The 26,455-nt window shown below is 37.5% G+C and overlaps 1 protein-coding gene across 5 annotated transcripts in view; it reads right to left on the bottom strand.

Moving 5' to 3' along the window:
* Positions 1–848: 848 nt before the first annotated feature.
* Positions 849–26,455, bottom strand: part of ADGRG6 (adhesion G protein-coupled receptor G6) — a 153,715-nt gene continuing 128,108 nt past the window's right edge. For 3 of the 5 annotated variants that reach the window (XM_057489145.1, XM_057489143.1, XM_057489144.1), the window contains 7 exons: positions 25,739–25,866; positions 24,791–25,059; positions 23,513–23,609; positions 21,077–21,360; positions 8,928–9,029; positions 8,132–8,284; positions 849–3,675 (listed from right to left, as the gene is read on the bottom strand). In XM_057489145.1, coding sequence (XP_057345128.1) covers positions 3,497–3,675; positions 8,132–8,284; positions 8,928–9,029; positions 21,077–21,360; positions 23,513–23,609; positions 24,791–25,059; positions 25,739–25,866 — 1,212 coding nt within the window. In that variant the 3' untranslated portion in view covers positions 849–3,496. Of the gene's footprint in view, positions 3,676–6,064; positions 6,111–8,131; positions 8,285–8,927; positions 9,030–21,076; positions 21,361–23,512; positions 23,610–24,790; positions 25,060–25,738; positions 25,867–26,455 lie in introns of all 5 variants that reach the window. The other 2 variants (XM_057489147.1, XM_057489146.1) reach the window with 1 other exon arrangement.

Raw genomic sequence — 26,455 nt, forward strand, 5'->3', positions numbered from 1 at the left:
GGAAAAAGGGAGAGGGAGGCAGAGGGAGGGAGATACTTGATGCTTTTCAATGAGGAAAGTAGACTTTTACTCAAGTGAAACCACAGAGGTGCTTCAAATGTTGTACTTAATAAAGCCCAATTCCTTCAGATTTGAAAATTCTACAAACACAGGCCAGCATGCAAGTCCAATGAGTATTTCCCATCTACTCCCCACTGCTATTCCCCCAGCTTTCTGAAGGAACCTGCTCGTATATGACTCTGAAAGAATCTTAAGCAACGGCTTGCCTTTTTTAACATGACTTGGCCAGGAGTTGTGAATGTTGGCTGAAAGGCCTGGGTTAGCAGTGACCAGCCAACACATCTCACAACTTAGTAGGGCTCTGAGCCAAACTGGGCCCCCGCTCTCTGCAGAAAAAGTTATCCTAAACACCACAGCAAAAGGAAGTGGGAAGGTTCTGTTCTAATCATGCAAGTGAAGCTGGCTAAATTCTATCATTTTCTAAACCTCCCACAATGAAAAGAACAGCTATAAACGTAAGAAAACATCCCAGGACCTAACTTCTATATAATATTACTGATTCCATTCCCTTTCTGAATGCTGAAGACATCCCCCCAAAGAAGCCCACATGTCTCTCAATCTACAACAGAGCTTGGCTTTGCATCAGTTATCTTTAGAAAACCTAAGAACTTCAAAATGCATTAATCTCCAGTGAAGTGCATCTTTGTAATATATTCATCTTAGTGTTTTGGCAAAGTAGCCCCATGTCACTAGCTTAATTGGTGGCAGGTTATTTTCCAGTTGTCAGATGACCTTTTCCTATTTGAGAGTCAGAAATAAAAACATTCACTCATAAAGGAACTGAACAATTTGGAACACAAACAACATAAGTTTTTATTTGAAAATCAATTTCCATTTAAGTAAAATGGCAAATCAGGTATAGTAGCTTCTTACTACTAATTCTAATTTGCACTCACAGTCATTTTTACTCATCATATTCAAAGTTATTGCTACAAAGAACTCTTTCACAATGTATTTAGAAAAAATATATACAGTCTCTCCAATAAAGTTAATTAAAATAACAAAGCCAGGCAATATAAAGCTAAGATAGGAAACAAACTGACATTTATAAACACAAATAAATAAAGATGTACAAAAGAGTTTATGTAACCATGGACAAAGAAAAGCTTTACATGCAAGTAATGGTGACATGGAAAATTTCTTAGGCTCTCAGACTAAGACTCAAACACAGGACAGTTTAAAAAGAGGAAAAAGAAGGAAAAAATAATCTGAATCGGTATTATTCTCAAAGTTAGGCTAAACTAAATTTTGGATCCACAGCTAAATTCTTGTAATTCTGTTTTGAGGAGGCAAAATGAAGGTGAGAACTACGTGCTCGAACTGCGGGTAGAATTAGGCTCAGTCTTTTAAATACACTATTCAGCTGTCTGTTTGTTTCTCCTTCCCTGGTTACTGGACATTTCTAAAGTGGTGTTGAAATGTGAAAAAAATGTTTTCCCAGATCTGGATGAATATGAGTAGAAATCAAAGTCATTTCTGAAGCTATCTCTTAATTACTATTAACTAATTAGGCACTTTGGGTAGAAATTTCACAGTAGAAAGCTAATTAAACTCTATCATGAATCTCTAAGGCTTGGGGGAAAGTATAAGAAGATTCAGTAACTATTTAAGATTAATTTTCATCTATATGTAACCTCTGACAGAATAAGCAGCCTGTGAATAGATATGCCTAAAGAAAAAATTTGGCTCTACTGTGGTGAATCTTAGTGACCTTAAGATTTACTACCCTTTCCTACTATATACACCCCTCCCCTGTGAAAGCCAAGCTGGGCAGTGCTCATGTCTCCTGAGACAGTGTTCCAGGCTGCTGCAAAATGGAATGGTAATAAAAACACACTAGCACATTATCTTATCATTCATTCAAGTCTGGCAAATAGTTTCATGTCTGAAGATCAGCAGAAAGTGAAAGGCCCCTTGGTTGCTGCATAGCCTGAAAGCTCTCTTATGTCTCAGGCTCAGAGCTACCTGCTCACACAGAAGGAAAGGCTCCCAGGTATTCAGTTCTGGCTTCAGCCTTTAGGCAGACTGGCTGTGCCAGGTATCTCATCTTCTTACCACTTAGGTTGCTCACCTCCCAGAATCTGATGCTTCCCAGATTACCAGAGGAAATAAATGCAAAGGCAGAGCATGTACTGAGACCAATTTCTAAGAAACTGGATATGACTCCATCATTGACCAACAATTAAAATGCGGTCCCCCCTACATATTCACTAGCAAGCATATTACTCAGGATAGTTGGAAATTAGGCAGGCTGCTTAATATGCATGGCTTGTATGAGAAACCTAGTCTATAAATAACACATCATCTATCTTGCCAGACCTCTTCTGGCTCTTATATTATGTACAAATACTTTTTAGACTAGCAATTGTAGACTCACATGTTTATAAATTATTTTGATTATGATAAGTCATTGCTATATCTAAATTTATACTCCTTGGAACAAAACTCTTGAAACAGGCAGTAAGAGGCTTTTCAACTGCAAATGGAAAAGTCTGTAGAGCAAGGACAAGACCACAGGGTATCAGTGATTGTACTTCCTATATGGGAGAGACTCTTGTACACAGCATGCCAAATAGACATTCTCATTCCCTGCATGAGCCTATGGGCTCAAATACAGTAAAGGAGCAAAATCAGAGTGTACTGAGAGGTCCACATTAAGGGAATGTCAACACTAAACTTAACTAAATGGATGGGATTAAATTATAATTAATGGTGATGATTTAAGCCTTGTGTCTTTAACTGAATAAGTGAAATAGTAGAAATTCACATGGTCTCTCATTAACAAGGTCAAAATTTTGGGAATTCCTTTTCTCTTAAGCAAATTATGGTTTTGAAGTTTAAACATTTGACAAAATAAGAAGTTCCTTTTCTAATCTTTAGGTCAGACATTCTTTTGTATCTATTGCTGAAATTTCACTGAAAAAGAGGAAATGCTACAGCATTCATAGAAACCAGCACTGAGAAGGGACTTGTGGGCATCCCAGAGTAGTTATAAATATTAGTAAGCTTTTGATTGTTGAGAAAGATAATGGAGCAAATGGCTATCTTCAAACCTAACTACGATGAGGTGGGGTGTGGATAAGTAATAAACTGGGGCTTGTCTCCCCTCTGTGTCTCCCTTCTCCTCTTATTTTAATGTCTCCCTCCTGAGTTCTGATTAATCTAATCCAATTATGTATTTTAAAAACACTGTATCCCCTATGGCTACTGAGTTATGCTACCCTCAGTATTGAAGTTTGTGATGGTGGAAATTCCCTCATGGAAGAAATACACTGGAAAGAGAGACTGAATTTCACAAAAGCCTCAACAAAATACATTCCTCATATACATGCAGTTACCTAGGTAACAGCATATTTACATCTGCTGGTCATAGTTCTCACTGCTTGCAGATCTTCACATCTCTGCAGACTGACTCCTCTTTCTTATATTGAAGACATTAAAACTTTGTGCTATGGCTGAAGGTATCTGACATGATAATATTTTTATAGAAGTTATCTGAATGAGCATTGCAATAACCCTTGACCTTATCAATGACCTGATGGACAGGTAAGATTGATGTCTGTTCTCCATCAGCATGGGTCAGTTTTGATGAGGACTTGTCCATGGAAGCACTGCCTGCAAGAAATAACATAAGAAATTAGGCTGCAAGATAAGCTGGTGACATACCTTAATGCCACCAGACTGGACACAGTATTTTGCACAAAGGAAATGAAACTCTAGTTCTTTCATAGGTAGAATAGGGAACACTAAAATTCCATGTTTTTCATCTCCAAAGGGCATTCCCATATATGAGTGAATGTTAAGTTGCCTTCTAGAAATTTGTGCTGGGTTTGTCTTAAGAAATATTCTTGTAAGTGGTATTTTTCAAAGAGCCAATGAATAGAACAATCAGAAATTTGCTGCAAAAGTATATGTGGCAAATTGATCAAAAGAAGTGACAAACTATGTAACAAATGAATTAAAAGATGCTAATATATTAATGGAATAAATGATATGATGTCTGAGATATGTTTTTCAAATAAGGTGAGTAGGTAGAGGGTAAAATGGGTAGGTGGCTGTTTACCCATGAATGGTAAAATGTGTAGATGGGTTAGTTGATAGATACAAGGGGATTCATTATACTATACTTTTTTAATATATACTATACTTTTTAATAAATATTTGACACTATTCATAATAAAAATAAAATACAATTTAAAGGAATTTGAGGTGAATGAAAATAAACATTAAAGGCTATATGGAACACATTTTCCCATGGTTTTTAGCTTGTGAAATGATTGGAATATAGAATAAAGGCATCTTTTATTAAGAAGCAATATCAGAAATATCTTAAGTGTAGGTTTTCATTATCTATGCTACAATTTCAGAATGCTTTGCTGACAGCAAAAGTTTTATTGTAGTAATAAAGGCCTGCCAAACACATTTCTGTTCTAAATTTCCCAGCACCATATATTTAAATATTATTTCCCTAGACCCGAAAGCTTTCTAAAATTGACTCAAATAGTGCTCTGAAACTCACTTAAGGTTTATTATCTACAAATATATATGGCTGTCTGCATGCACCCTATGAATATCATATAAGTATCTGCCCTTCCTCTCCCAACACATCTTGGAGAATAATTTTACCCTAAAATAACCACAGAGGTTTCACACTGATGAAGGAGCAAATATGACTTCTACAACGTACTCAGTTCCCTATAGTTTTATCTTATCTATTCACTGTGGAAAAGGCAAAAAGTCTATCATGCAAAAGTGTTTCTAGGAATCATGACTCGAAAATTGGAATGCTTAGTATAAGTGTTTCAAGTAAGTTGGACCTAGTTTGTGGACATAACATTTAAAGTCCATCAATAATTGGCAAAAGCCATCATCAATATATCTGTTGTCTTTGGAAATGACTGAAACTGTTCAACTGTTGTCTTGTGTTGGAGCAGACACTAAATAAAACAAAGGCTAAAACAGGAAATGGTGTGTTCCCTCCCACACTAAAGGAAGCAAGAGAGAACGGACAGCTTATGGGAAGAATGGGCAGGCTGAAGCATGGCAGGTGACTATTTCCCGGGATTGGTGAGGACAAGCTCAGGGAGTCACTGTGTAAGGGCCCCTCCCCAGTTAGCTCTCAGCAAGCTGACTGATTCTGTGCTTTCCTTCAGTTCATCTATTCACTAGCCATTGGTTTTCTGCTGGGGATTTTTCTATGAAATTGTATCTGAATAATGAACAATTCATGCTTGATGTTTTTAGGAAAAAAATCACACGTCCTCAAAGAAACTTCAAGAATATACTCATTCTGCTTCATTGACAATCCAGGAACATGTGCTTTTTAGAGATTTTTGACTACCTCCATTTCAAACATGTAGACCCAATTTTCTGGGTCCTCAAGTCTAATTAAGTAAAATTCTGATCAAGGGCTGTATTTCAATATATATGCTATTTCCAATCCTCTGGTTAGATATTATGTGATGGGCAATAGAGATTTTGATTATAGCAGCAAGTCAGAAAACCAGGGGCTAGGGAAATGAACTATTATTTTTAACCTATGCTGAAATCTCAAGCACATAAAATTTCTCAAAAAGCAGGCTTGAATTGACAAATTTTATTTCATGACTTCTATGAATGTACCATGACACATCTAGTAATTCATGAGAGCAGTGGAAAAGTAAAGCATTTCACTCCCTTCTACAACAAATCTCTCCAGTGCCTTTTTTTGTTTTTTTCCATTGTTTTACCTGATATGTGACCCACTAACTTCCAGAGCATGGTACATTTCTTAGAAGGAGCAGATTGCAGATACCCCAAGCAGAGAAGAGCCAGTATAGCAAATGATCATTTGAAATTTCAGAAATTCCAGCTCAATGCAGGAATGTCACTATGCTAGCTGAGAAATATTGTAAAGAACAAGCTATTTTGCTGGTGCAGCAACAGTCTCAGTTTAATCCATGCAGATGTTCTCTTATTACCTTGCAAAAAAAATCATGCATTCAAAAAAGTAATAAAAGTTTACCTGAATGATCCACTTTTGTTGAAGAAATGCTCTTAGAAGACATTATCTATACCATAAACATATGAATTTCTAGATCAATTCCAAGAAACAAACCAACTAGATATCTGTGATGATATGCAGTGACTTTTTTCATACTCCAAGTGACCCCAATACACCAGCAGTCCCACTGGGAACTGGCTAGGTAGCAGGCCATCGGCACATCGGTTGATTGGAACCCAGAATTTATTGTATCACGGAAGTAACATCATATAGCTATGTCTTATGCTAGTTGACAAGAACTCATTTAATCCCAAGGCTTTTGTTACAGGAAACAGTAGTTTTGCATTCTTAAAGAAAAATACACATTTTGAAGTAGTTAAGCTTTTCTTTGGTACCTCTCTTTCTGCCCTTCCTTTTATCTTCTAGTCAGTTTTCCTCATAATCTTAATATTTTCAAATATTTCATTTATACTTCTAAATGCTCCTTGTTACAAATTATCTATCTTGCTATCTCTCCCCTTAATGTCATCCCTTCAGGCTAGCAATTCTTAGCTGTGTTAAGAGGAAAACAATTCAGTTCATCTAATTCCTATTATTCATAACTGACTTATAATTCATCATCTATTTGCATTTTAAAAGGGGAGGCTAAATGGGTACCTAATTTCAAGGCTGATGAAATAAAGTGAAAAATTTATTCATTGTTAAGTGAAAGATATTTTGTGCCAGGAACTACCAGTTAGGTAGACTATATTCTATCTCAGCCTATAAAACTGTTGTCAATTTTCTTACACAGATCCCTCAATTTAGGCAGAATTGTTTGTGTACAGGACTCAAAGGCTGCCCTTATTCTGGAAGAGAGTTTCTAGGTTCATATGATTCTCAAAAGTGTCACTGACCCCAAGAAACTCTAAGAATTGCTGTCCTAAGTTGCTCTAAGTTTTCAGATCTTTAATTAATTTTGGAATTAACAAACTCTCGTAACACTGAAAACTTTTTTTCACAGCGCTCTCTTGTATCCCAGGCATAGCCACTCTAATGACAAGGCACAGAGAGTGGTACAAACGGGGACACATAGAAATGTACATCGGGGGGCATTTGAAATTCAAGTGTTTGTAATGTGAACATTTACAGACACATCACACAACACATTCCCAATTTGCAAAAAGCCAAATAAGAATCTTTTCTGGGTCATTCTCCTCTGCATATGTTTCATAGCTAAACAAATTCAAAATCAAAATCCATTATCTTTTTAGGAGTATTTTTAATTAGGAAAGTGCTATGTGCTAAGTGTTGACAGCTGTTTGCTTGAGGCTTCCTTTGTATTTAAAAGTAGCAATTCTGCTATTTTCCTTTGAAATTATTGAAAGATGACCTTTTCACACCACTCATCGGCTATCAAGTACTGTAAAGCAGTCTTTATTTTCACATTGTCTTCAGTATTGTTCCTTCACACACTCAGTGTCAGAACATGTGGTCACTGTAAATACCATGAAGATACAGGAGATGAATGAAGAACAGTGTTTCTCACCATCCGTATTATTTTCCAAAAATGATGCTCTCTACTCTTTCATATTGAATCAGTGGTTTAAAGAGTAATTGCCAATAACACTTCCAATCATAATTCCAGTAACACTTAAGGACTTAAGTCTTAAATATAACATACATCTTGGACGGTGTTTCTTCTTATTCCCATGCCAACCTGCCAAGTAACTTTCTCCTACACTGAAATCATTGGCAGCTCAATTTCTACATTTTTTAGATAAAAATTCATAACTTTTTAAACAGGATACCATAGTCTTTTTAAGAAAAGTAAGTTCTTTTTAAGAAAATGTAATAGAATCAAATGCAGTTACAGTAATATCCAGAGTTAATGATCTGGTCAACAATTTTGGTTGTAAATTTCTAAAAAAGAATATTCACAATGGTGCTGAATAAGGTCTTTAAATAGATTTTGATTTTTATAAATCTAAAATAAGCATACTGATGGGCATTGTAATCTAGCAATCTTCATGATATGCAAATTTTGGCAATGAGAATGTACTGAGGACTATATCAGAGAACACCTTTACCACTGTCAGAATGACTCACCTGTGTGGCTATTCCTTTTGAAGTAGGTGGTAGAGCTGGATTTAGATTTGGATGTAAGATAGGTGGAGTTGGAACCAATGGAGCTTGAGGACAGAGATTTTCCTAGATTATCAGAACTTTTCTTGATGATATTAGTAGCTGTTTTACTCCAGTCTGAAAGAAATGCATCTCTCCATGAATCTACTAGATAGGGAATGTGTTCTGCCCTAAAGAATCATCACTACATTACTGAAGTAATTTATCCAGAGCATTAAATTTTTGGATATATTGGCAATGGCTCAGAGAAGAGACTGACATGTAAATAATAAACTGAAGAAACAGATAAATGTCTTACTCTTTGACCTTGTATGTGTTGTTTAAAATCTTACTTTAATATTCTAAGGGTAAGAAGCAACCACTGATGGTCAAAAAAAAAAAGTAATATTTTCCTTAATGGACTTTCTATACTGAGAAAAATCTCTTTCCTTAATAACATAATTGAAGACCTCAAAAATGTGGAAAGATACATAAGGTATAGTAGAACCTCTGGATATCTGTGTTGTTTGATTAGACATAAAACTCTGGGCAACTCTCTTAACCTGACTAGAATTCATGTTACTCCTTTGGAGGCTTAAGCCCAGGATCCTCAGGTCTTTTGCAGTCCTAATATTCCAAGACTCTAGCTAAGCATCTTCACATATGACACCTTTAAAACTTGTTACCCCAGACACTGGGTTGCTCTGATATGGAAGACCAAGTGAAAAACATTGCCAACTACTCTTAGATATAAAAACCAATAGGCAACATGCTCCTTTACCTGAGTTGTCAGCTAACCGAAATCTACCACAGCAGAGATGCCGCCTCCACTGTTTCTGAACATTTTCCTTCATAGCACAGTGGAAGATAAATATAAATAAGCCTGGGACAAAAGAAAATACAAACCTTTAAGTCAACAGAAACATTTTTAAAGATAAATCTTATAAAAACCACACACTTATTACCATTTAAAATGTTTATGTCTGAGTCACTATCAAACAAAGACCCTAAGAAATCTTGAAGTATGTAGTAGATATCCAGACATACATACAGATAAAACTAGAATAATTATATGGGCTGGATTCTCTCTTTGCCTGCTCTGTTCAGCATTTGCCCCAACGTAACCTAAAGACTAAGCTGAAATAGGCAATATTCAATTTAAGAAGCATTTAGTATTTCCCTTGTATGTTTTAAAATTATGTGAAAACATTCCACAAAATTAAGAAAAAAGAGAAAACTGAAAACATCCCTGAGCTCAATTTGTATATTTTAAATCATTTTCTGTATGCATATTATTATGTTTGGTCCATAGAAAAATGGTAGTATTTTTGCCCAAAGAAAACAAGAACCCTGATTCAAAAAGACATATGCACCCCTATGTTTATCGCAGCACTATTTACAATAGCCAAGATATGGAAGCAACCTAAGTATCCATCAATAGATGAATGGATAAAAGAGATGTGGTACATATACACAATGGAATATTACTCAGCCATAAAAAGAAAAGAAATTCTACCATTTGCAACAACATGGATGGAGCTAGAGGGTATTATGCTCAGTAAAATAAGCCAGGTGGAGAAAGACAAATACCAAATGACTTCACTCATTTGTTCAGTATAACAACAAAGCAAAACTGAAGGAACAAAACAGCAGCAGACTCACAGACCCCAAGAAGGGACTTGCGGTCACCGAAGGGAAGGGGTTGGGGAGGGTGAGTGAGGAGGGAGAAGGGGATTAAGGGGCACTGTAATTCACAATCACAATATAGGTAGGTCACAGGGAGTATAGCACAGAGAAGACTAGTAATGACTCTATAGCATCTTATGACACTGATAGATAGGACTTGATAATATGGGTGAATGTTGAAACCACTGTGTTGTTCATGTGAAACCTTCATAAAATTGTATACCAATGATACTATACTAAAAAAAAAAAAAAAAGAAAAATGGTATTTTTGCCCATCAAAAAAATGGCTCCAAATCAGCAAATTCATGTGGCTCCACCTGGCCTGCTTTAGTTTCTCCACATTTTAACCAGAAGTATTTCTGTGTTGTGAAATAGTCTTCATATTTGTAGTCACTCCCTGCACCCATCAAAAACTAGTTATACCACCAGTGCTTTGGAAGCCAATCCCTTTTAACTTTTCAAGAAATTTGCTTCTGCATTTTTACCCTCCCTTTGCTGCCTCATCATTTTCTCCCTCTATTCCTCTCTACTTGGTTATTCCATTACTTTACAAGTATATTCCAGTAGGTCTTCTAAAAAATCAAACAAAAAATTTTACCTTTAGCCCCCAGTCTTCCTCTAGCTGCTTCTTCATTTCCCCTTCCCAATAAAACTTGACATGGTTAACTTTTGCTCTGTCCACCTTTTCTCACCACTTTTCTTGACCCACTCGAAATAAGCTACTATCCACATCTGAGTCCAGTACAACTGCCCTTGGAAAGAGCACAGTGACTACAAAATGCTAACACAGTTCCCATTCCATTTTACTCGGCTTCCCAACAGCACTCAACAGAGCGGACTAAGCTCTCATCCCTGATATACATTCTTGACACCACCCTCTCTCAGATTTCTTCCTAATTTGCTTCCTGGTCTCTCTAGTAGATTCCTTGGCTTTACTTTTACATGTTGGCACATTTGTGACTCAGTCCTGGGCTTCTATCTTTTCGATGGCTACACTGTCCCAGGACGGACTACAGCCATCACCCCTGTGTAACAAGTACCATATACTAATTTTATATTTGCCCCCATTGCCTTCTTTGCCCAGCACCACCAGGATTCCAAACATACTGCTTACAGGACATCTTTACTTGGCTGTATCTCCACTTAGCAGCGTTTCAAACACCTGATATGCTTACCAGAAGTTTTTTTCATCACTACCCTCCAACTAACATATCCAGCTCATTCCTGCCCAATACCACTCCAGAAGCTATTCCTTCAGATCTTTCTAGAACAGGTTCCTATGTGGCACTCAGGTCTCAGATCAATTGTCAACTCCTCCAAGAGGCCATGATCAACTGTTTTCTTCTACGTCTTCTTTTTAATGTTTTAGCCTCTAGTCACACCCTTGAACATCCTCATTTTCATCATGGCACTGATCAGTACCTGATATTCTTGCACTCCTCGTTTATTCATTTGTTTGCTTGGTTGTCTCTTACTAGGGGGTATTAAGCTCCAAGAGGTATGTCTGTCTACACAATGCTGTGCTGGCCATTCCCAGGATGGTGCCAGGAATGAGCAGAAAGTCTGTGAATGTTTGCTATATGCATGAGTAGTAACGATGGTTAACTGCTCCTCTCTTTTACATGAGTTGAATATTTACATGTACATGCTAATGTGTTATATGCATTTGGTGATGGGGGCTTAAATACTGGAGCAGGACACAAATTTAAAGGTGACAGGAATACAGTGAAAATACATTAAAGGCAAAAGATTTTGAAAAGCACCTAAATTAATTGTCAAAGTACTGCCTTAGTAATACACCATACTAAGTAAAATATCTAGCTAAGGGAGGCTGTTCTAGAGGATGTGGGGCTGAAACTGAATCTGCAGAAAGCTTGAGGTAGGGAGGTGAGGGATGTTTCCAAGAAGGGTAATTGATTCAATGAATACTAAGCACTGGTAAGCAGGAGGCACTGTGTTTTATGAGCTGCAGATTCAAAGGTGAACACGGTAAAGGATCATTGCTTTCATGGGGCAAAGAGTCTTTGCCTCTATGGAAAGGCACAAAAGTAAAAATTACTATACACTTAAGGAACATGAAGACTTACTCTTTTTTTTTAATATAGAGTGTTCATCAAGAAAACTGTAAATTACATTGTAGCAAGTAAAAGGAAAAGTGCGAAAAAGTATTGAAAGTACTCTTTTTATATGTAGAGTTAAATTTGCAAAATAAGTCTGTAGGTATGCTTACATGTTTTATTTTTCAATATCTTAACTCAAAATAGGCCACAATTTTATTCAAGAATAAATTATGTTATTATAATTATTAGGAAAGGAGAGTGCTGGATTTCTATAGGATGGGCCCTGACCTCAGTGAAATGACCGTGGCTACCTCTGGTCCTCTGGGTCTGGCTTTCATTGGGCCATCAGGGAATGCCTGGTGCTTAGTGGCTGCTCTATAAGTTACTATTGAAATTATTGGTTGAAAACGATGACATACTTAAACTTGCAGAGAAATGCCACTACAGAAGTACTGACTAAATTTTGGTCATTGATTTCAAATGGAAAACTAGCCTTTTAAAAAATTCCTGGCAATTCAAACACATTTATCTCTGAGAGGTATAAATAAGACATACAATGACCTATGTGAAGTACTGTAAGTAATCAGGAATATTATCATTTTACAGTATGCGTATATATTATGCTCTTATTTTATTTATTATTATACATTTGTTACTAATACTTAACTAGTAATAAAGTAATAAAGAAAAAATATATCTTAGGGACCTAGTTATTTATCTGAAATAATATTAGATTTGGTAGGGAAATTCTAATTTTAAAAGAAAGCTCTAATAAATATGAGTCAAATTTCAATCACTCAGAAAACAAACACGTACACACCCCCTCCTGAAGGTCTGTGTGCTGTGGAAGCAGCGGGGGAAGAACCCACACGGGGGGTAGAAGAGCTGGAGAGAGGACATGTGCTTGCAGACTGGCTGGTCTACGCTCGCTGGAGCAGGACAGGCTCAGAGTAGGGGCAAGATTCTCTTCCACACTCAAAACCCCTCAGAGTCAGAACAGTCTCAACCACCCTCCCAGGGAGGAGGGAGTAGACATCGTTGCCTTCAGACATCATCTTCACACACAGACTGACTAAATCTGATTGCTTTTCAAAGCCTTCCCACACTTAACCTCAATTCCCTAACCAGCTTGCTAATACAGAAAATCCCTTCCTTAATTAAACTTGCTTTGTATCACTGGTAGTGTGCATACCAAAGTGTATAAATAATTTGAATGGGCTAACAGATCCTTTTGAGTTTTTGAGAGGTGATGGCAGTTTCAGAGTAGAGGGCAGAGGGCATGGAAGTTAGAGGCGAGGTCAGTGCAGGTTACAGATGGAGGAGGCTGCATGCTGTTTGAGAGGCTTAGTCTGTTTTTGTTAACTGAGACAGAATTTGTTCTTGGAGAGGTTTTTTCATCATACAGCTGAAAATATAAGTAGCTGAGTCTTAAATAATTCTTTTACAAAACCACATATTAAAGCTGGATGCAATTATAATCTCCAATTAGGCATTTTCATCCCCAGGCATTAATCCACGTGTTGCTCATTGTAGGGCCTTGCACTGAGTCAATGAGTTTCTTTTAGTTAAGGGCTGATGGTGAAATCTGCTAGATGCTGCTTTCCGTAACACTCTATGGTTTTTATAAATGTCATATATACTGAAGGAAAAAACTTCAGAGGTTATGTCTGCTGTTTCATGGACACTGGAAAGAGAACTAGTTCTCTGATTCACTTTTTTGGCCTGTCTGGGATGCTAAAATGTGGATTTTATTTTGAGGATCAGATACTGACCACAGTCACAGAGGAGAAAGTTAAAGGCAAGATAAAACCGACTTAATAAAACAATTTTTGAGATAGTGCATTGCTGCTCTAAAACACAATTATATAACATAACTTTGCCTATTTTTAAGCAAACACATTTGCCTGTAAATATACAGGCACCCAGTAAGTTTAAAAGACACTGGCATATAAATTAGATTCCCAATCTGATCCATCTCCTCTAAAATTACATGATACAAGTCATTTAAATGCTCCATCTCCCACTTCGAATTGCAATACTATGGGATGACATTAGATAATAGGTATGAAAAATGAGAATCCTTAGGAATGAATGTGTTTTTAAAAACTCTAAGGTATTAGTTTGCAGATTCTTTAGCCACGATATGTTTCCATTTTAAATCCAAACAGGATTCTTATAATGGGTTATTTTACTATTTATAGTAACTTAGCCCTTTGCACATGAATTTACATTAGTCTGGCAATAAATAGTATACCAAGATTCTTTCAAGGCAAAAATCCCTTGTAGGATTCCACCATGGGTACAGGGTAGGTGTCCCGTCTGAGAAAGCACACCGATGCAGCATGGAAAGAAATTCTAAGCACTTCAGGAGGAAGGAGTAGAACACAGCAGTAGAGCCAGGGGCACCTGGAGGCTAAAGTGAGAAAACAGAGAGCTATTGCCTCTTCTATTCTCAGGCTTTCATTTTTTTTCCACCTACTTACAAATCTTGGTCCCAGAGCAGAACTAAAATCACAAAGCTTTAGAGTTCTACGCTGTCATCCAAGGGAATTTGACTTTCCATCCCCATCTCTGCTCTCTTTCCAGCAAATGTTTTTCCTTTGAGAATCTTCACATCAACCTCATGGCACCTCACAGAGGCTCTTTATACCATCTGGAAAAATAGGCTCTTCCACCTTTCTGGAAAGGGCTTTGAGCAGGGCCCAGGGGACCAGGAGAGTTGGCCTTTACTCCTCATACTGCTTTACAGATTGATTTAACCGGCCAGGGAGTAGGGAACATTGCCATAGAAGTGGGAAGCTAAAATGGCTGAAAAAAATTGAATTCAGAGTTAGAGCCTCTACTTCATCTTGCCAGGTGAATGCTACTTTCATGAAACCTTTATATCATACAAAACAGCTTCTGCTGGTCCCTTTTTTTCGTTGAATTTTAGCCTGAAAAACCATCACTCTTAATGAATCCAAGTTAGCAATAGTTTCTTCAGCTTGATAACTGCTTCAATTCTTTATTTCACCTGCATGAACTTAGATTCCATGCTAGAGCAAGAAAAACGAAAACTGAAACCTATTTCAAATGAACAAATTCCTAACTGGTTCTCTCCCTGCTCATCCCAGCTTCAGCCCTTCCCTTGTTTTCCCTCCGTCCTTCCCTAACTAGAGGCATCTGCTCACTTAAAAAAAAAATTGTATCAATATGTGAATTCATGATGTCTTAATTCCCAGTATATTTTGCAATTTTCTCACTTAAAATATGTTACCTTTCTAATTGCGATGGAAGAAGGCACTGCAGGTATGTGAAAAGTGGGTACTGTCAGGGCAGAACAAGGAATGACTCCCGTGTCGCCAGATCCTCCTAGAGAAGCACACCACAGGCCAAGGCTGGTACTGAAAATGCCACGAAGGGCCCCAAGGGGACTGCTCTAAACTTGGAGTGAGAAGCATCCTGAACAATCTCACCAAGCTGTGGGTTTGGTTTTTCACATCTTGTCCACTAACCTACCTCAGAACACATTCAAGTAGTATGTTGGTAACAAAAAAGACTCTTTCGAAGGACTGGCATTGTATTTACTGTAGATGGTAGGGTCTAGTGTTTTTAACCTTGGTCTTTTTCAGAGCTATGTAACTATTTATGTAGAAAAACAATCCTCAGCCTGAGTATTTTGGCTAAAAATTTGGCTCCCACATAGAACCTACTCCCTTTGGTTGATTTTGGCAAAGGTATGTGGCTTTCCCGAGCAGACGTAAAATGAAGAGCCAAAGGGATGTTCTTAGATCTTTAGCTTGATTATCACAAGTTAAAAAAAAAAATTGCCAAAGAATAGTTTCCCTTGGGTATGAAAACTACTGCTGGCAGTAAAATTCAGGGCAGCACCTACAGTCACCTGTTTACTGCTCTGAAAGACCACGTTCAAGAAGCCCGGTGGAGGGAAAAACCTCCACCTTGGGTCCCCATCTCCTAGTGAGCTCTTTACCAACTAAAGGCGACGGACACTGAGACTTCCAGAATGACTGTCAACATTTTTGACAAATAGTTAACTTTTTCTTTCCTGGATAATAAAGATCCAGAAACACAGTTATGGGGAAGACCACAGATACAGACAACTTCAGGGATGTGGGATGGAATCAGAGCGGGTAATAATGATGAGGCCGATGGGCATAAGTGGTTCTGGAGTTTTGATGGGAAAAATCAATCAAGAATTCATCAAATTAGGTGTTTGGGCAAGAAGGGATATATGCTCTAGATAACTGATTTTTCACAAAAATGGTCTAGATGTCCTCTGAGCTTCTTAGCAAGCCTGAGTGCAAATCCTTGAATAGCTTATATGCCGTGTTGTCACACAGATGTGGCCAGCTGGCTCTGGGGCTGGGGATCTTTAGGGTTTATGGTTTTCTTTGGGAACCTCTTGAATCCTCCTTTCACACTACCAAGGTGCCCTTTAGAAAATCATTTCTCCATGGCACAAAATGCCCTGCCAAAAGATGAGTAATTTATTTCCTTGCAGTGTGTAATGTCTCAGCCAACATGATGTCGTTTCAGATGTTAGAGGTTTAAAGGTGATACACCTCTTTACCTTGGCATTAATTCACTGTGACTATGTGTCTTGTACATGTGATCATGGCACAGCCAACTGCCAGAAGGCTACTAACCCATAATTTGATTTAATTTGCTTAGTTTACCAGTAAGAATAAAAATAGTGATAATAATAATATTTCCCTAAATGACTTTTGATGAATGAAGGTGAGAATAAATTCCTATTTATATATTTAATATATATTTACTAACAGTTTTTTTAAATGGACTTAGACATTCACTTCCTAGAAACTTTGAAATGAAAAATGGAAAGGGCAGTAGTTTGTCTTATTTTTCTGTTTTTTGCTTTATCCCCTAATAATATACTTTTCTATTTTCCTATATGCTATAATGTTAATATTACATTGTCAAATTCAGATTGATCTTGGGAAAGTCATCAACTGTTGTGAGATTGTTTCTTCACCTATAAAATGAAGAAAATGCCCTCTTTCTTGGGTACCTAATTCTTCCTGCTGCACGAATACACTGGATCACAGATGTTACGTGAATGCACTTTGTTAACCACAATGCACTATACAAATATTAATTATTTCTGTTGCTCTGGGTATACTGTTACCAAACTAGTTAATAGTAAACATTATCTCTGAGTAGACTGAAAATACCCTTCTATGTGCAACTAAGCAACTTCTATTCGCAAAACCACATGCTTCATCTTATTATGTTATCATATCTACATCCAGAAGATGGGCTAATTATGCCTGAGACTATAATAATCAACATTGTTTCTCATGCCTGGAAAAGGAAAGCTGAAGACCAAGATCTGGTGTAGTGCTAGACTTTAGATTGTGATGAACCTGTCAGGAGTGTTAAACCTGTATTTTAGAGAAGCCTCATCTAATTGATACTGCCAAATACTTTTGTACAATTAATGAAAAATATATGCACTCAAAGACACTGTTTATCACATGTGTAACAAGCAGCTCTGCGCATGTGCTCCATCTCATAGCAATAACCAATCCTACAAGTGCATCAATATTGCCAAGGGATAGAGATGCCCAAAGAGACTCCAGTCAAGATATTCTCAGCAACAAGGGAATTGCCTATTATTTCTTTAGGGTGAATTACATTACATTACATTTCTTGAATTACAGGCTGATGTTCTCAGGCATGTGAAGGATGATATACTTTTGTCAAACATCTGTTCTCTTTTGAATAGCAATATGTATACCACATAATTTTCTCAAGTTGTATTCTTTAGAAAAAATTAAAATTTCTAATACAATAATCTGCCAGTTTCATCCTGGGGAGACAACAAAGGTGGCCAAAGCAGATAGCTATGTAATTCCACCATGTTGGGAGAAGATACATGTATTTTTTTATCTTAGAAGAAAAAAAATCAACAGAATGATAAATATACCACTTAATCAAGTGATATAGATAAAATAAAAAGAACAAAGCAATATACCATGGAAAATTAGAAAATAATCAATAAATATGAACCAAATTTTGAAGACACACAAAAATGAAAAGACATCTGGTAGTAAAAGCCTCTCCTGTGACATAGATGTGGCCTCACATTACTTTAGACCCAGCTCGGACACTTGTCCCTCCCACAGGCCTCACATCTGTAACACTACAGAGTGACCTATGTCATTCAAAAGGAAGACCCTTCTGATTTTTTAGATGTTCAACTACAAGATAAGTCTGAGAAGATTAAAATTTGCTTGGCATAGTTTTAGTTTTCAGAATATATTACATTCTAAATCTTCGGCCATTGCTAAGTTATAATGATAGGCTTCAATTAACTATAACATTTTATTAACAAGAAGACCAGTCACACTAATCATTCTAGAAGACAGTTGAATGACCAAACCAGTGATGAGTGTTTTGTAGTAGCATACTACATAAATTTCTTTTGATTCTGCTTGTGCATGTCCAGCTCCCCCATCCCCACAACAGTCTAAAATACTGTGCCACCATACTGCACCTGGACCATTGCAATAGCCTTCTATCTGCTCTTCCTACAGACACTATTAGGCCACTCTAATCTATTCACCACATTGCCTCCAGCTTTGCCTCTACAAAATGCACATCCGATTACAAAATGTCATTCCTCAGGCCTAGAACCTTTCAGAGACTTCCCATTACTCTTACACAGGTCAGAACACAAGGCCTTCTAGTCCAGTGCCTGACTCCATTTTGTGCCAGAACCACCACTCTTCACTCTCCTGCTTTTCCTCAGAGTTCAGGTTACATAAGCTTTTTTAAAATTACTTGAGCATATGCTTTAATTATGAACTGTAGTAAATATTTTGCATACGAAGTACCCTCTATCTGGAGTAGTCTTTTCCCCCACTCCTATTCCTACCTTTCACCTAGTTAATTCCTACTGACCTTCAGATTTCAGTGCTGACATTATGTCTTCTGTCATGTGCTCTCAATACCACCAGGCACATTTTGCACAGTGAAATATTTGATTAACGTCGGTCTCTCCTACTAGAATATAAACTTCATGAGGCAAAGAGATTAAGTCAAGTTTTTTTTTACTGGAATAAAGGATATTAGAAAGAAAAAAATGGGACATAACGTAGTTTGCCTAAGTACTATCTAAGTTCACTTGGCATTCACTGAATTGTTTCTTTAAACTGTCCAGATTCTACATGCATCCTTTAATAAAGGATATATTTACTTTTAACAAAAATCTAGCCTCTCATGGAAGGTTCAGAAAATGACTCAAATAAAAACCATTTATTTAGTGACTTTTCATAGTATCCTGAGAAGTTTTTGTACAAGCCTGGCCAGTAAGCAGTTGTTGGTGAACTTGTGTGCTCTGTATTACTGCCTTTTAATTTAAATTTCCTTTTCCGGAGGTGTATTTAATATCATTGGCTGTGCAGAAATCTGTTCTGAATTTATGTACTTTAAAACCAGTCTCAAAAGTCTGTGATTTATGAAGAATACGGACTTGATGATGGTTTACAACATTTTTCCCTCCTGCCCGGAGACCTATACTAGGAAAAATAAAACGTCCCAATTCTCATTAATGGAAATAGGGCTGAACAGACAACTGTAGCTGTTGAAGGTTACTGAAGCTGCCAGGAAATTCTAAAAGCAAAAACAAGGTTGGGCTGGCTGATTCATGTGCCTTTCATGTACAATCCTGAAATATAAAACCATGGAATTTCTAATGCTAATGGATATTTTTGTCGATGTTTATCTAGGCACTTTTATGCTGTGTATTATAGAAGAGATTAAATAGAGGAATGTTCATTTTAAAAGCTAGATTCCAGTGAAGATGTATTCATATGCTACCTATAAGTTTCCAGCTTCTGGAGATGCACTCAAGGCTTATTATTCTATTTACTAATGATAATGAGTCCACATATTTCCTCTTTTATGGAAGACTGAACCTGAATAAAATTTGCTTAACAAATTAATGCAAATTTATGCCAGAGGCATCTCAGATTGAATTTGGGCCATCCCCAAAGCCCCTCCCTTTCTTCATCCAGCAATCCATTTATTTATTTAACAAACAATTGTTGAACACATTCTATGTGACAGGTTTGTGTTTTTTTTGCAGGAGCTCATGAGCTAGTGAGAAGCCTAAGAGGATAAGCAAAGCACATATATATATGATACAAAGCAGTTCGCTCTCCTGCAGGTAAATTCAGACTTAGAACACACCTGTAGGCAGCAACTGCCTAGGCATCTCATTTGGTGAGTAGCACAAATCTGCTTCCCACAATACTTTCCACCCAGATTTATTCAGCTCTAGTCAGCTCTTCCTTCCCTACACACCTACAAGTACATGGCCAGCAGCTTCGGGTAAGCCAGTAATACTGCCCTACTAGAAATTCTCCAAACTTTGCCACCTCATTTTTTTGAGTGTGGGTGGTTCTGAATATTGAAGAGCTTTACCAATACACAGGGCATATCCAATATCTTAAAGAAGATCATTCAGTTTTCAAAACATTTATATTCACTTAAGCCTGAAAGTTAAATTCATCATATACTACACCAGAGTATGTATTATGGAATCAGAAGCATGACAGTTATGTATTATGAAATCAAGGAAGTCATGCATTTTTGTAAAAAGCAGGCCACTGGCAAATGTCTGTTAAATCGTTGAACTGTAATTGCCACATCTCATAAAAAAATAAGCATTTCTGAACTAGAGTGTTGGTATTTATTTTGAAATCCAAAGAGCCAAGGAACTAAGGTGAATTGCTCTGTGCCCGCACAGATTCTAAAAATTCTTCCAGTCAAGGAAGGTACACCCACATGAGAAGAGATTCCATGAAGAGCTCCAACACTGAGCAACACATGAAGAAGATCAAAGTTGTCTGTGTATCCTGTTAGCCTTTTCATTGGGCTCCACACTGCTGCACAGTTACTCATTTGACGATGTATATTTACAGAGCATCCACTCTGCCAGGCACTATTCTAGGTACTTGGGACACCTCACTTGAAACAAACTGACATCCTACCTCATATCTTTCCATTTGAGACCCTTTTTCTCAGTACCCTGGAACTTTGCTCATTACTTGAAACAGTGATGTAGACACTCAGCATGGCACCTCTCCAACAACAAAGCTGCTTGCCAAAAATAGGAGAAAAATAGAAGGTGGAAATCGTTAGGCACCATTTATCTTACCTTGTAATGAATTGAAGATGGAGAAGAGGTACATGAATGGGACGTTTAAGGGTCCCCAGGCAAAGAAAGCAAAACCCCACGTCATGCCCAGCAGAAATGTCAGGCTGACCACACTGCGCAGGTTCCTTAAAACCTCTTCACGCAGAGTCCGGTTGCTTCTCTTGCCATTTCTCCCACAGATCTGCACCATTACCACGATGAACATGGCAACATTCAGGAAAAACATGACTCCAAAGTACCCGGCACAGGTCACATAGAATACAACTGGGTCCTGGATCCAACAGCTTGAAGAAGAAGAAATGAGATAGAGAGAGAGATTTATGAGTGTGTCCTGTTTACCTAAGACTTCTGGCTCAGACTGGGCTATAGATTTCACAGCTGGGCCTTTCTCAAAGGCCTTCACAAAGCCACTTCATTTTCTTGGGCCTCAGTTTCTTCTTCGATGCTTACATAGTTTTTTTTGGTTTGTTTTGAATAGTCATCATTTTAATATCTAGTTATTCAAGTCAACAGTTAAGAAGAAAACAATGTGGCTTCTTGAAGTCTGACTTGATATGAAGAGACCCTTCTCTTGTCTGGGTCATGCTAAACCATGTCTAACCTCTTTTTCTCTTATGTGCCTGGAATTCAGAGAATGGTAAATTTAAGTATTCATTTCCTCATTCGCCTTTGTTTCTAAAGGGGTGCCTATGTGGACAGTGTTCTAACAAAATGAAATGGTAGCAAAGTCTGTTAGGGGAGTTTTGGGAGAGCTATTCTTGATAAATCCAACTGGTGAGGCCCTGATTCATACTTTCTGCTTCAAACATGAAAATAAGCTCTGCAGCTGCAGCAGTCATCTTATACACAGGAGAGAAAGGCCAAGAAGGCCACAGAGCTGCTTGGCTCTGACATTTTCAGCCATAAAGACAATACCAGTTGCCCATTTCCACGTTTCTTGTCACATGAGAAGAGAAATTTCCTACTTACTTAAGACACACATAATTGTGGATTTCATTACTGTAGAGAAATTAATTCCTATTAAGATAATTGATCTAGTTGAAGCAAGACCTTATTTATTGTCAGTCTTACAAAGTATATGTTACTTTCCATGCAGTTGAAAAGCTGACATTGATTATAACATCCTCATGAGATGAGGAAGATATCTTGATATTCAGAATGATGCATAGAACAGAAAATAGATTAAAGTATTTAAAAACTGTACCATATGTAAAGTTCCATGAGTGAAGTTAACAAGTACTGTAATTTTCAGATGACCCAGTGACTAATTAATACTATGGAAGCTTTTTGGTACCTCAAAAATTTGATGAATTATTTAAGGCAATTACATTTACCTTAAAATTCTAGCATAAATGGTCACTATGGGCTATGCCTTCAACACTGGAACATGACTGCCACAAAGGCAAAAGCTCTCTTGAGTATCTTTGAATTCTAGAACCTAACATGATTTCTGACATATAGTAAATGATCAATAAATGACAATCGTTGATGGCACAGCAATGTGCTAAATATACTTTAAAGTCCTGTAACAGTTAACTAATGTGCTTTTAAAATTCCCTTATTTGGGACATATGCATTGACTTCTACTTTAAATATATATTATTATAAAGATTCCCAGATGATACTGCTTGCCCCTGGAGCCAATATTTCTTTAATATGGAAGCCCCCTTAGGATCCTGAAATTCCTCACCTGAATTCTTTATTTTCTGCTAGCTCCTATGGGGTCTTTTGAATGCTACTTTGGAAATACAAAAGAAGGAAAGACCAAGAGGGAATGGGACACAGACTGGATACTGATTGGACATAAAAGTTCTCCATCCATGAAATGTGCACAGAAATGGGTCTCATAGGTCTCCTCTCAGGAGTAAGTTTTATTCATTTAGTAATTCATCCAATCAATGAATATTTATTAAATACCTACTATGTGCTAGATAAAATGTGGAAGAACTAACTGCCAAAAGTGAACAATACAAAAATTTTAGCCACAATGATCTCATAGACTGAAGGGAATTTTCCAAATTATGCACGAACTCAGTGATTTCTCCACTCCATTTCCACATAGCACTGATACTGGCAATGAATTGTTCACTGTCTGACATGGTGACTTATGTCTCTTAAAGATGCGTGTAGGTTTAAAGAGATGAGAGTATTATGGAATCTTTTCAATTTGAATGGGTCTTCTGAGCCTAGAAGACAGTTTCTCAGACTTCTGCCTTCCCCCAGATGACAGAGTACATTCCTTACATGGAAAAGCAGCTCAAACCGTTCAGCACATTCAACTGAATTCATAACCCAGACCTTAGCAAAGGTGTGCAAAAGCATTTCACCCTTCCAGAGTAAAAGACTCCATACTGGCACGGAAACTTACAACAAATTTAGGAAACAAAGGATTAATACTCATCACAAACAAATTTCCAACAAGTTTTTATTACTTACAATTCATCACCTTGTTCTTTTCCATAACTCTCTTTCCCATAGACTTCACTTTGGTTTCTGCTTGCAAGAATTGCCGACACTGCTAAGGCAGGCAGCCCTGTTGCAAAGAGACCATGACATAAACCCATGTTCTGAAGCATCTGGAATGGCTTTGTGAGGCTGATAATAGCAAGCGAGAAGAAAGAAAGCAAGAAAACACTCCATATCACAGAACCAGATTTCTTAGAACTGGTAACTTGGTTAAAAACAGTGGAATCCTCTCTTTAGTGGAGAACATCTAACTCTAATTGGCAACAATCAAAACCTATTCTTAAATGATAGGCATGTAAGTATTCTGTTTGCTTACTGGTACCCACAAGAGTACCAGAACCTTATTCACATGGATCCATGACCAGCAAATGTGCTTTCATTAATGACACCTGTCAGGCTGCCAGGATTCAGGCAGTGAGGTAACTACAGGTTATCTTGCCCCTTCCCAGATAAAGAAACATCTTTATAAAAAAAGCAGGGTGAAATAGTGGGACTATCAAGTATTGACAGTCTTCTATTTTCTCTTAAGAGAATCAATAAAACACATCCATGTATGTTTCAGTGAGGAAGACTATACCACCCTAGTTCCCTGAAAGATGCTCTTCTCACCTCCTAAGATGGAACTGAACACCTTGGAAATGTCTCATACTTCTATATTGCCATCTGAGGAAGAGATATGTGAGCAAGCTCTAAAATGCCTGGTACGATAAGAAACCCAGATGGAAAAGGAGCCCACTTAGAAGATTCCAAACAGGTTAGTATAGCTGTCCATGTCTGGTTGAGTAACCATGTTAAGAAGTTCAAGGCAAGAATTCTGTCAGTATTTCAGTTGCACACACAAAAATAACTTTCTCTGTTTCCAAGCCATGGGCATGTGTTTAAGGGCTGAGTACAGCTGGGAGCGTGAGCTGGCTTTTATATTGTGAAACATAATGGAAATGCACCACTGTCTGCCAGCTGCTTCTTCAGACCTGGGGTGGCTGGTCTGGGCAGGAAATAAGTGTGTGGTGACTCAGGAGCTTGGGCTTTTTCCTTTACCCCCTGAATTCACTGAGGACTGTTGAACGGTTTTTAAAAATACCATTCTAAGGAAGCCCCTTCCTTAGATATGTATATCAAATCCACATCATTATCAATTCTGAAGTTTCTTTTAGCAGTACTGTACTTTTGATACAGGGTTTTCCTGTGGAAGGACCTGCCAATTTTCATGATAGTAAGACCAAAACCAAAAAATCTGAGGAGGCTTACCCCAGCCAATGATGCAGAATTTCAGTATATATCGGCGAATATAAGTGTTGAATACTTTAACCAGAGCAATGTACATGTGGATTGCTTCTAGCCCCATCCAGGTAAAGGTGGCAAGAAGGAAGAAATGTAACAGGGCTGCAACAGCAATGCAAAGTCCATTCACGTGAAATGAGGTGATCCAGCCGTCCAGGAGGAAGATGAGATTCAGAAATAGCAGGGCTGTGCTCAGGTTCATCAAGATTTTGGAGGGATAATCCCTTCGCAATTTTCTAAAACAAGAAAAAATATACGAGAACTAATACTGTTAAACTTTTAAGCACAAGTAGTAAATTCCTATCTTAGCTCTGCAATAGGTTAGGGCAGCATCATCTTTAGAACATGTTTCCACTAGGAAAAGGGCTAAAGATATTTGTATTTGGCAAACTATAAAGACTTTTTAATATTAATTTTATTTCAAAGATGTTTATGATTACAAAACTTCCAACTGGTTTCAACAGTTTGATTTTTTTAAATCCAGGAAAAAATTATATGTAACAGTTATAAAAATGATACTTTTGTTAAAAAACAATTTCCATACAATTTTTTGAAGTTTCTTGATTTTTTTTTAATGAGGTGGGTTCCTTCTTAAAGAAACTTTTTCAGCACTATTTTTATAAGATTTGTGAAGTAGATGTTTTCATCTTTACCATAAAAAGCATTTTATACAGTATTTATTTACATGTTAATCATCTCTAACAGGTTTAAATGCATTTTATCAATAGAACTACAATAATTATAAACTGAAATTCTAGAACTGGAAAATTCATGTTGCATGATGTATTTTATGAGAAGCCTGAACATTAAAACTGAACCACCTGACATGGTTCAAAAGTGTTTTTTAAAGCTGAGGCAATTTTCTTATGTGTACTTTGAGAGAGTTAGCACTAGGTTTGGCAGAAAAATACTTACTCAAAGGCAACATATGTCAGGAGAGTTGCTGCTGAAAAAATAGCAGATATTCCACACCCAACATAGGTGATGAAGGTGAGGACTTTGGTGTTTCTTGAATCTATCTGTGAGGCAGTGCCTTGAAGGTCCTACCCAAAATACAAGAAGCAGCTGTAAGAATGAATCTCTCTTATCATGAGAACATGTTTTGTTTTATTAAAACGTTCATTGCCAACACTTAGAATCTCAGCTCCCTCTTAGGGGTTAAAAACAGCAGCATTAATCAGTACTGAAGTTTTCATTTGTTGTACTCTTGTGAGTCACTCCATGAAACAAAAACATAGCCTCATGGAGAGAGCTGCACATTGTTTTTTTTTTTATCATTACCTTGTTTTCCAAGCTTTCTGCACACCAGCATAACTTGAGGAGCAAAGCCGCTGTGGCCCCTAACAGAAACCAGAGGGGAGGTGGTTGCCTTGCATAACAAATGACTGGGCCAGTCCTAAATGCACAGAGCTAGGGGCATGAGTACAAATGGAGGACACCGAGGCCCCCATGGGCAAACCCTCATGCAGCCCTGAGTTCTTTGCTCAGGAGGGCAGGGCTCAGCCAGCAGACAGCCAGAGACTGGTAGCTGTCTGGCCCTGAGCATAGTATTCAGTCTCTGAACTGTGGTCATTTCAAAGCTTGGTATGTATCATGTGGGGTGGTCTTTGTTTTCTTTCATAAACGAGAAGC

The sequence above is a fragment of the Manis pentadactyla genome, chromosome 12 (assembly GCF_030020395.1).
Source record: "Manis pentadactyla isolate mManPen7 chromosome 12, mManPen7.hap1, whole genome shotgun sequence".
NCBI lineage: Eukaryota > Metazoa > Chordata > Mammalia > Pholidota > Manidae > Manis > Manis pentadactyla.